Source organism: Lissotriton helveticus, chromosome 12, assembly GCF_964261635.1.
Source record: "Lissotriton helveticus chromosome 12, aLisHel1.1, whole genome shotgun sequence".
Taxonomy (NCBI): domain Eukaryota; kingdom Metazoa; phylum Chordata; class Amphibia; order Caudata; family Salamandridae; genus Lissotriton; species Lissotriton helveticus.
In genome coordinates, this window is record NC_136073.1 from 764522707 (window position 1) to 764534147 (window position 11441).

Consider the following 11441-nt stretch of genomic DNA (forward strand, 5'->3'; position numbering starts at 1 on the left):
CATTGAGTCAAGTCACTCCGCATCCTTCTCTTGACTTACAGCTTTTCATTGTCTCGAGTCGCTTGTCATCTTTACCCTCCCCCACAGCTTTTCATTGAGTGGAGCTGCCCCTCGTCTTTGCCCTCCGGCACAGCTTTTCATTGTCTTGAGTCGCTTGTCATCTTTGCCCTCCCCCATAGCTTTTCATTGTCTCGAGTCGCTTGTCATCTTTGCCCTCCCCTACAGCTTTTCATTGAGTGGAGCCGCCCCTCGTCTTTGCCCTCCGGCACAGCTTTTCATTGTCTCGAGTCGCTTGTCATCTTTGCCCTCCCCCATAGCTTTTCATTGAGTCAAATCACTCCGCATCTTTGTCCTGCCCTACAGCTTTTCATTGAGTGGAGCCGCCCCTCGTCTTTGCCCTCCGGCACAGCTTTTCATTGTCTCGAGTCGCTTGTCATCTTTGCCCTCCCCCATAGCTTTTCATTGAGTCAAATCACTCCGCATCTTTGTCCTGCCCTACAGCTTTTCCCTTCATTAATGTGGAGGAGCGGAGAGTCTCCAAACGGGAAAAATAAAATCATAATAACACGCTATTATCATTTTATTTTTTAGCTCTGGGGCCGGGTGGGCTTTGCTATCCTGACAGACCGCTGTAGCCAGCACGGAGGAGGGGTGGCGGGCACCATAAATGTGCATGGCAGTTTGGCCGGCTGTCTTAGGATGGCCAAACCCTCACGCGCACTTAGCATTTCTCCACCCGGATGTGTTGCATAGCCGGTGGAGATCAGTCCCAAGCACCCAAGCAGTGCTCTGAGTGGCCTGGTTTGCTGCTCAGACAATCACAAGGCTGTTGTCATGCTTGTAATAGTATTACCAGCATGACAGCAGCGGCCTGATTGGCTTAGGGGAGTATGGGAGCCTGTGTGCTGCCGGGAGTCAGAAACAAGAGTTTTCTGCAATGATTTTTACTGCACTGCCCAGCCTATCAGGCAGTGTCAGCCTGGGATCGAAAATACGCCCGGAACCAAAATAAGTAGCCCCCATTAGCGAATCGGATTGCTAAGAAAGTGGGCCACATTTTCAAACTATGGCAGTTTTGAGCTTGAAAGGACAGGCTGTATAGGTGTTTTACAAGGTATGGGAGAGTGCATGCATTTGTGATTGCTGCTGGTAATGCTTGTGGTATATCACATTAATCGACCATTAAAACCAGCCCACCAGACCATGAAATGGCCCACAACCCAAAAACAAGGCCCACACACTGACCTGTTATACTATCCTTTCTTGTACTGCCTTAATTCGCTATTGGTCAGTCCGGCCTTGCATATCAGAAGCTACAAGTTATTTCTTTGTAGTCTGTTTTAGCCATCCCCTTAGCACTTCTGACTGTTTCTTTTGCTTGTAAAGGATGAAAGGTTGAATTGGCCACATATCTGCTGCTTAGGCATTAGCCCACCAAGCTATTTCTCAGGTTTACATACAGTAATATGTTACCAATTGTTGAGAAACTGCACCCACCAGGACACGCAGTCCTCATAAGAGACACTACACACTTTTAGAAGGGATTTTCTCTTGCACACAGTGAAGGCGAGGCACTTGGAGGTGAACTCGCGCCCTGAGTCACGAGCTGAGGATGTCCTGTCACGGCACCCACGCAGACCAGATACTCAAACAAATAGCTGGCACGTGCCGAGTCAGACTTCCTGTGACCTGCTTGCACTAACTGAGAAGAGCTGGTCATTGGTGAATCAGTTTGACTCGTTATTTTGGACCTATTGAGAATATAGGCCAAATGGGCGAGGCCAATGTGAAAACACTGATTACCTGATGGGCCACTTCCTTGAAAATACCAGAGTTAGGCGCATGTCGGGTGTTGCTAAAAGTGTCACTTGCCAAAGTCAGTTCTGTCTGCCCTATTTGCCTCTGGTAAACTGTGCCCAAATGCCCCAATCAGTAATCGCATAGATCCTCCACCAGTATCCGTGAGGGGGGCGGGGCGTATGGAGTGCCATAGGTCACTTTGCTGAGGTTGGCAAATGTCCATGTACTAGACCGCTAGCAGATCAGAGTGGTAAAGGTGTGGTGTGGGGGGGGGGGGGGGTCCAAAAGAGGCAGGCTAGTAAAATAGGTCAATAATTAGCTGCAACATTGTTACTGCTGCACATTTCCACATCCTCGCTCTAGCAGCAGGCATTGCCCTTACAGAACCTGCATGTAACAAGCTGTGGTTGGCTAGTTCTGATGTCAGGCACATGGTAACACAAGGAAACTATCGTCAGCAAATTTAGTAGGATATTCCGGTACTAGGCTTAGCATAATTAATTCTCATGAAAATTATAGGTTTTGCAAGTGTAATTTCCATATTATGCAAGTTGCAGTATGTGGTAGCATCCAACCTCGCGTGGCTTCTCCTGTTGATCCGATTACACACCCCATTTGGGTATCGGGCTGTACAGGGAGTGACACATAACCACAGGCCCTGGGTGAGCTGTGTGGCCAGTCTCCTGCTAAATTCCCTCTGTACCCGGGACCTGTCTCTCCCAATATTTAACTGGTCAGTTAATGATGGCTGCTTATTAACTCCGATGATAGGCCCTTGTTTATAAGCACAGCACGTGGCCTTCTATCTAGAGCACGTGGCCCCCCCATCTGTAACAAGGGAAGATTGACAGACTTTCAAAGCAAAGTTTCGTATAGAACTTTTCCCAGCTGGTGAAAAGTGTACAGAAGTAGTCTTGCCAGGGATATTTCATCACAGCTCACTCTCTGAGTAGAAGTGCTTCTAGTCTCTTTGGTTGAAGTGCATTGGGAAGGTACTGAGTTTTTGGGGGGGTTAAAGCCATCCTTGGTTGGCTGAGTCACTCACACTGTCCATGTACCACACGTACTAACTTGTGCTGTTCATGTGCTGCAATCTACATCACACTGTTTGCAACCCCTAAGCAACTTTACATTGCCCAGCCGGTCAAGCTTCTCACACTTCCTGTCCATGTACTCTGAGGTCGTCGACTCATGGTCCACCCACCCACCCCCAACCTGCACAGCTCTGTGGAGGCTTCTGTGACCAAAGTGGATGGTCAAAGCCACCGTCCACTGCTCTCGATTGCCCACGCCATCTTCTATCGATGCTTGTGCTTTGGAGAAATGACCCATCTCAAGAGGACAGAAGACAGAGCAAAGTGATCGGGAGGTTCATAAAGCAGGAGTAACCAGAGACAGGAGAGAGACACTCATGAGTTTAGAAGATCAGCAGTATGTGTGTAGATTACAACATGGAAACCAGGCGGCATGCAGAATACCTGAGAGAGCCACAATTTGGTTGAAAAAAGTTGTGTAGCATTGTGAATGTAGGTGGTTGGACTAAAAAACATTTCCACACAGAGTTCCTAGCCTGCAGAGGCTCAAGGCTGCCAACCCTTTGCAGAGTGGCGTGTGCACAGAGAAGGCTCTGTCCCTGTGTCCTTGGGCAGGAGGCCAGCGTAACCCTGTCCACAACTGTCCTTGCCCACAATCTTGGTCCGGGATGCTGGGCTTCCAGGAAGAACTTTGCCAGACTTCTTTAGGCAGCCAGACCATAGGACCGAGTCGTAGGACTCAGCCGCTGGGCAGACCCCACGAAGGTCCCTAAACTAATGATCCTGCATCTACTACGAGGTGAATGCAGTCTGAGACATGGCCCTAACCAGTGTTCCACAGGACCTGGTACTAAGACTGTTGCTTCAGGTGGCTACTTGGCACTGGGCTTCATTACTGTGAGTCCAAGACTTCCTCGTCACAGCTCTACCAAAGAGAGCAATGGCTTCCCCTTTAGTAGATGGGGCTGGATGAGGTGATAATGTGATACAGCATCTGAGTGTGGACGATCTACCCCTAGGGACCAGTGCACGCCACACAACCTCTATCCGGGGCAGAGTTCTGTCTGAAAATGTGGCCCATAGGACCTGCCAACAGATGTTTCCCCCTTGTCCACCGGGGGGTCCAGAGCAGAGATCCTGGAGGACCTATGCTCTATGAGAAGCGCATTTTGAAATAGTACTATGCCTCGGAAAGGCAAGTAGGACTGGTGCTGGGGCAGTTCTCCAGCTGCCTTGCTTCTGAAAGACCAGTAGCAACCTGACATGTGACTCACGCGTGTGCTGCCTTCTTCCCTGTTGGGTAAGATCCCAGTTTCGCCAGAGGCCAGGACGCCGCCGACTATGGCATGAATCTCCCAGACCAAGGTTAGTCTGTTGCCAGCCAGAGTCTCTGAAGTGGCATCTTCCATCGAGGCGAGCCGCTCCCTTCCTGCCTTGAATCATCAGCAGCCGTAACCGGTTTGGGCAGAGGCACGTGCCAGTGATGAAATGCTTGCCGCCTACCGAACACTGAGCCTTTGTTCACTCTACTGCTACTAGGAAAACACCACATGAACATGTATTGGTGTGATTTTGAAATTGGCCTTAAAAACACACGTGTGTATGTCATCATGGCTGGTCAATCAAAATTCTTCAATTACTTTGCAGTAATTCCTGTGAGGGTCAAACCATGTTATGGGATCAGAGCAGACCCTGAATAGGCATGTTTAATGCTGGCTATTACACTGTTTCCAAGAGCTTCGAATTTTGTAAAATCACTTATGCCAAAAGCGATTTGTTAAATAATCACACTATTTGTTTTGCATCTGTGATTACAGCTTAGGACTTTAGGCTTCACAGTCTCCTGTTCAAGCCAGCCATATTGGGAGGGCTTGGTTGGTTGGTTGGTTGGTTGGTTGGTAAGGAAGTGTTCGTTGCCGGTCAACCTCGAGTATGAACCAATCCTGGGACACCAAAAACACTGAGATGCAAAACTGACCTATTGTAATTGGATGACCTTTAAGGAAGGGAGTGCTGGTTCTAAAGTGACCTCTAATAGCTATATGAGTATAGAGGCTAGCAAGATAGGCTGACAGCAGAGCACTCCACACCTTTCAAGGTTGAGTTTGCCTACAAGGCCAGAGCCCTGGAGGTTCTGGCCCCTCCAAGCATTGGCAACATTCCTAAGTGTGTTCCTTTTCTTCCAATCCTAGCACCACTCCTTCCAGGAAACCATGAGATTATTCCCTTGCAGTGTTGGTTTAGTCTCGGTTTGGTGTTCATTGGTTGGTTACAGATTGTTTCCTATTGGTTCGTGTCTCTCAAGCCTGATGGGAACTGTAGTTTTTCTCTGTTCTTTTCTTGACTGCAGTTGAATAAAGCAAGAAAGTTTTGGCATTATGAGTCTGTCGTGACAAAAAATTGCTGCACGAACCTAGAAATAAAATACCCAAAGAGGCCACTATAAGGAGGGATCATATGTCGCTTTTAATAGAGGAGATAAGCTGTAAGTTTAACAGCTTCTGCTGAGAAGCTGGCTTTATAGGAAAAAAGAAGGGAGGTCATTATTATCAAAAAGGATGGCACCTCCCTACCCACACTTGAAGTCGGGCATCACCCGTTGGTACATTTGAAGTTGAAAATGGCAACTTTGCACAGCATCCGTCCCCTTTTGCTTTTCCACAGCCCGAGTCTTTGGAAACGGAGGTGATGTGTTTGCTTTGTCAAAGGTTGGAAGCCTAGTTTATTTTTTTACAATTCGGAAATAATTTTGCACCACAGGAGTATTTACCAAATATCTGTTGCAAACCCAAACATGTATCCATACCCAGGCAACAGGAAAGTAGACATTTTATTATTCTTTGGATACACAGTCCATTTTCACTCTGCATTCTACAGAAATTTGTATGAGCGACAATATGAAAGTGATGGTAACTGTAACGCGAGAGATTGTGTCCTCTTTAAAAAATGTCCGCCTCTGACAGTGACAACGGTGATGAAAGTGTTGATAAGGACCATATCCTGCACTTATTTGATACTGCAGCTAAGTTCCAATGTAAGCCCCACCAGGAGCAGCCTCCTGGTTGCTCAGCCCATCTGCTCCAACTGCCCCCCTTCAAGTACAAACATCCATAACATTCCAAATGACATCACATAGCTAGAGCATCAGGCAGAGAACCACGGAAAGGGAGATGCATTACATAAGAAGCAGATTACTACAGTTTCGTATGAGATGGATCCAGGAATGACTCAACAGATAGTGGTCTCACACTGCGTTTATTAAGCAGAAGGCACAGAGCAGTCTATGCTGGGGCTCCCTTACCTTTAGGCTCAGCCTGGTAAACGTCTGCTGTCCAATGATGATTTTAAAACCTTGAAGTTTGCTTACTCGGTAAGGTATCCTGTAATTGAATATTTGAACCAGCAAACAGGGCCGGACTATGGAATCAAAAGCAGCCATGGCAAAAATGCTCAAACCAGGCCTGCTCTCTTCCTCTCCTCGCTCCATCTCTCTCTTTCTATCCAGTCTCGCTCTCTCCTCCTCTTGTCTTCCTCTTTGAACTCTTTCTCTCTTTCTCTCTTTCTCTCTTTCTCTCTTTCTCTCTTTCTCTCTTTCTCTCTTTCTCTCTTTCTCTCTTTCTCTCTCTCCCCCTCCTGAAGCCTCCACATGTCTGCTGTAATAAACCGGGAGGAGCAAGTGAAAGGCACAGTGGCACCAGGGGGGTGCCCGGGGCTTTCAAACTGTCTCCAAGGGTTCCAGGTTGCTGGGGAAATGCCCGGTGGAAGAAAAGGCCCTTCTGCCAACATGACTAATGTTTTATGAACATATCCTGATGTAAATTACAAAGCGACTGATTTCCATGATAGAATCTAGACTGGTTACTGCTGTCTGAGGACTCTGCTACTCTTATCTAAGTGGCCAGAGGGAGATTGTTCCTTGCAGGAACCCTAAGAAGTTGTAGGCCGGCTTGTGCCTCTGATAGAGCTGGAACAGAATCAGTAGCTTTCCTATAGGACTTACCTCTACTTGGTCTGCTTACAGTGTTTTTGTTCCCTTTTTCCTTTCAGAATACCTATTGTTTTGTGTTATATAAGTAAAGGTTTGCTTTCCGATATGTGCATTCCCATGTTTTGTTTAAAAGATTTTACATCCATATTTACGTGCAATGGTAAATATTCGAATTTGTTATTGCTACACTGCCTACTTAGATGGTTAATATTTTTTTTTGCTCATTTCAGTAACTTCCTGCAGCCTCCTCTTGTCCTCTTCTGCCTTTTCCCAGTTGAGTTCTTACCCCATGTCTCTTGCTTGTGACTTACTCTTCTCTTCGTTCTCCTTTGTCGCGCAGGTTGACGTACTGGCTGGCGTTCGCCATGGGCCGATCCTTCCGGGGCTTCGGGTACGGCCTGACCTTCCTGCCCATGGTGGCCATGCTCCTGGCCAACCTCTACTACATGTTCATCCTGGACCCGCAGAATATGTTTGCCATGGAGAACTCGGGGTCCCCTGAGGCGGAGACCCCGGCCCCTGCCCCGGCATCCAAGCTGAGGATGTGGGGCTAACCACTTGTAAACATGGCCGGTTGTGCCCATCTTACCCGTTTTCATAACGAAGTATCTCTTTTTGTAGCAGTGGAAATACTCACGCGCATCTCCCTGTCTTATATTTATTTCAGGTCTTTTCGATTGTACGTCATGTAAATGGATGAGAGCATTGTTCTTGCTGTATCTGATGGAAATCCATATGATGAGCTACTGAGGTATAGCGCTGCGAAGCCTTCATAGCGGTCCCATGTGACTATCAGGGAGGGGCCTGGCTTTTAGCCTGCCAGACTTAAGATTATGGGTCTTGAGAGCCTGTACTTATGAAGAAAGTGCAACTACAAGTCCCAGAATGCAAAGTGCTGTTAACGGAAAAAATACATCTGGACTGGCTGACGCATTCCCATATTTGCCCTTTATGTAAGTTATGGTGCAGGCTTGGCCTCAATTACTCACATTCCTTTAAAAAAAAAAAAAAATGTTTTTTTTTAAATGTATATATGTTCTGCATTTTTGAACCTTCTAGCCCTGGCCTCCTTTCATTCGGCTGATTTGAAGCACTAGAAAGCAAAGTGTGAAAACATGAACTCTAACAACTGCTCACATCTGACATGGTATACCTTGGATTCTGTTGAGTTCCTTTACATAGTGTTTTTAATGCATGTAAATTTCCTTCTCGGGCCCTTGTTATATTTTATGAACTTCTTCATGTGTATTCAGTGAAATGCGTGGAGGGAAAGTGGTTTAAAACATATCTTCAGCAGATTTACCGTGTAACTGCTACCATGTGCCACAATAACCATTTAAGTCTACTTTTTTAAAAAAAAGAAATGGTATAACTTATGTTCAACTGGTTGCGAACACGCATTTAGTAGGCACGGAGCAGAAAAACCCTGTGAAAGTTTGTTCCCGGCTTGAAATAAACCCTAAGCAATGGCATCTTCCACTTGGAAAGAACTGAAACATCTGTGCCATTTAGTATAGTAAATCCTGTACTCTCTGCATTGTTTACATGTCTTCTGCCATTCACCTTTCTGTAGAACCATCACAATTGGCGTAATGTGCATACTACTTGTAGAAGCCACATCAGAGAGGCCATGGAATGAATGGGAGTCTAGTATAAACCCACCTATGTGGGTTTGGAACACCATGGTATAACTCGTCTGAAGCTAGCAGTGCTTTAGAGGCCTCTAGGCCACAATGGCCTCAGTTTGACAACTTCCGCTCACACGTTCCAAACACCTACATTAATTCCAGTGCCTTGTGGAAAGAAAAGATGCTGAGTAAGAGGAGTAGTGGCCGGCATTGGCATTTACAAATGGGGCTCCAAACATCTGGGGAGTCCTTGTTTCGAAGTCCCTCTGTTTTTTTTCTCCTGAAAAACACAAAGAACCTGGAGAACAAGGCCAGTATATGAATCTTTTCTTTGTATAGCGCTTGCTGCAACAGTCTTGTGGATTGGTAGCACTTTTAATTGGTACTCCTTTTATCCATTGTACAAGGTTGAGTTAAACAGGGGCAATAGAAACCTTTGACCGGCTTGATGCGCAAGGTTCATAAGTGTCTACGTGGGAAACACGCCTGCATAATAAGTGATTTATAGGAACTGCAGCATTTTTGCATACTGCACATTTTCATTTAATGGGAAATGTTTGTCAGTGCATCCCGCGACAGGAAATTCGAATTTGGATAACATTTTATTAGGATTTTCACAAAAGTTGAGAGGGCCTGTTGGGAGTATAGTGCTGTGAGAACCGGATCCTGGGATATCCCGCCTCAATTTCAGAAGATCACTTGAAGCTATCCAGTGTGAATATGGTGGTCAAAGTGCCTTGTTGTGGGCGGCTGCTATGAAAAAACTGATAAAAGGGGGTTAGAAGAAGTAGTACCTGGGGCGGCACTGGCAATAGACAGCACGCCTGTATTCTGGTCTGGCGACTCAGTGGGTTCAGCATCTACTGCTGAGATATGCAACGAGCTTCAGGTCATGAGTCTGAATTACAGAAGACTCAACTTAGCCTTCTACCAATTTGACATGCGCAAAGTTATAAAATTAGGAAAGTGTGGCATCGGCATTTTGAAGCAATTAAAAACAATGGGAGTTGAGGTATGAACGCTAAATTAAAACAAATTATTATTAAAAGTTATTATACTGGTGATTTGACTTCAAGGTAGAAGTGAGTAATGGAATTCTATTTAATTTTACAGCAAGTTTTATCCAATCATATTTCATTGGTCCAAATTGAATTAAAACTAAAATTACCACTACTTATTCAAAGATATAGTTGTAATTTCACTATATTAAAAATCATCCGATGTTGCATTCCAATTTAAAAAAATGTACCAAATCTTTGTGAGGGCCAAACAATTCTGTCCTTAATTTAAACTATAATATTTATTGTACATCGTGTGTTACTCCCTTAACCAGTCCTTTGGTATTACAATCTGGAAATTCTGTGCCTTCATTTTAATAATGTTGTCTCCAAAATACCTTCCATTTCTAAGTTAAAAAAAAATTCTAAAATGTGTCCCCCCACCCAAGATAATGTGGAACACGAGTCCCCTCATTATAAACTTCTGCGGTTTTTCAGGTACAATCTTGTATTTAGTATTTCTTTTTACTCTGCGTTGATGGTGTAAATAAGGAGATTTTTATGATCTGTGTTTTAAAATGTTTATTTTTTAATAGATGTTGTGAGTGTGATTTTGTATGGAGATATGCCTAAAATAAATGTACTGAGACTAAGGGATGTCTTAACCTAGCCAAGAAAGACTGCTCAGACCCCATTGGTCAAACTCTTTAATGAATAATTCCTACGTAAGCGAAGCATATTATTCCAATTATAATGCAGCGCCATGAAGCTGCCCATGGACATATCACAACATACTTCTTTAATGATGACAGGAGTTGCCACTTGACAGCGCGTGCCAGCATTCAAATATAAGCAATATTCCCTGAGTTTGAAAAGCCTTATTTTGGGGAACTGAAACTGAACATTTTTCAACTTATACTTTTAAAATGTGTCGAAAATCTCAGCCTTGGCTCCAGTCACATTTACATGAAGGGAAATAACTGAACGGCAGGCTCTTTTATATGTGAAAGTAAAAGGGTTGGATGTGACCAGGTGGGTGTGCCTACAGGTTGTGTTTCCCATCTGTACTTCATTTTATGGTTGAAAACCTCCAGAAACATGTTGACTGCTTTATACAAATTAAATATGATGGGAGGTCAGCTCCCTTCAGCCTCCCAACCCCATAGGTGGCTATAAATGTCATCTGTGGGTGAATTTGTTTTAATCCTCCATCACTTACAGGCCACTGGCCTCTCTAAACTTCTAGATTTCAGAATCAGACCAATACAATTTGAAATCTGAGCCTGTTTATAGTTTCTTATGGATGTAGCCCCATTGTACTTAAGAATCAAATCAAGGATGGTAAAGTATCTTGGGGCTCCAGGGAATGTGCAACATTGAGTAGTTTCGCACCATGAACGATCAAAGGAAATCTATATGTTTCACTGTTGCTTCTTGCTGTGCTAGGTATGATGATGTCATAGGATGTTGGGTATGTCACGGTATTGGTTGAGTTTGACAATAATGATGGGCTGAGCAGGGCCGATGTTTTTTTTGTTGGGGCTTTGTGTTCACCCACCTTAAATCTGTCTTCTTTAATAAAGTCAATACTATTTTTCTACGTGACCTGGTCTAATTTTCGTTACAATAAAAGCCTCTAAAGATTTTCATTTCTGGCCTTGTGTGAAAATGGGAGCTGTTGCGGAAATTGAAATCTATGCGTACCTTTATGTACTGCCAAAGAATTGTGGGGCAGTAAAGTGCTTTTAAAATGAAATACAAATCTACCTGCCTCATTATATACTGCCGCTTTTAACCCGTTGACCGCGGCGCGAATTCCGCCGCGGTGCGGGTGATTTATGACTGGGCGTGGTTCGGACGGCCCCCGGCCGTCCTCCGCACACACCCACCGTGACGTCGGACGGCCGGGGGCCGTCCGACACATGCAAAGGGTTAAAATTTAAATCTATGTGTACCATTATGTACTGTCAAAGAATAGTGGGCTAGTGATGTG

The 11441-nt window shown here is 45.0% G+C and overlaps 1 protein-coding gene across 1 annotated transcript in view; it reads left to right on the top strand.

The window, feature by feature from the left end:
* Positions 1–11094, top strand: part of TMEM79 (transmembrane protein 79) — a 70634-nt gene extending 59540 nt beyond the window's left edge. Inside the window, exon 4 of the mRNA XM_078670757.1 lies at positions 7163–11094. Within this exon, the coding sequence (XP_078526883.1) occupies positions 7163–7376 (214 nt within the window). The 3' untranslated portion in view covers positions 7377–11094. The remainder of the gene's footprint in view (positions 1–7162) is intronic.
* Positions 11095–11441: the final 347 nt, after the last annotated feature.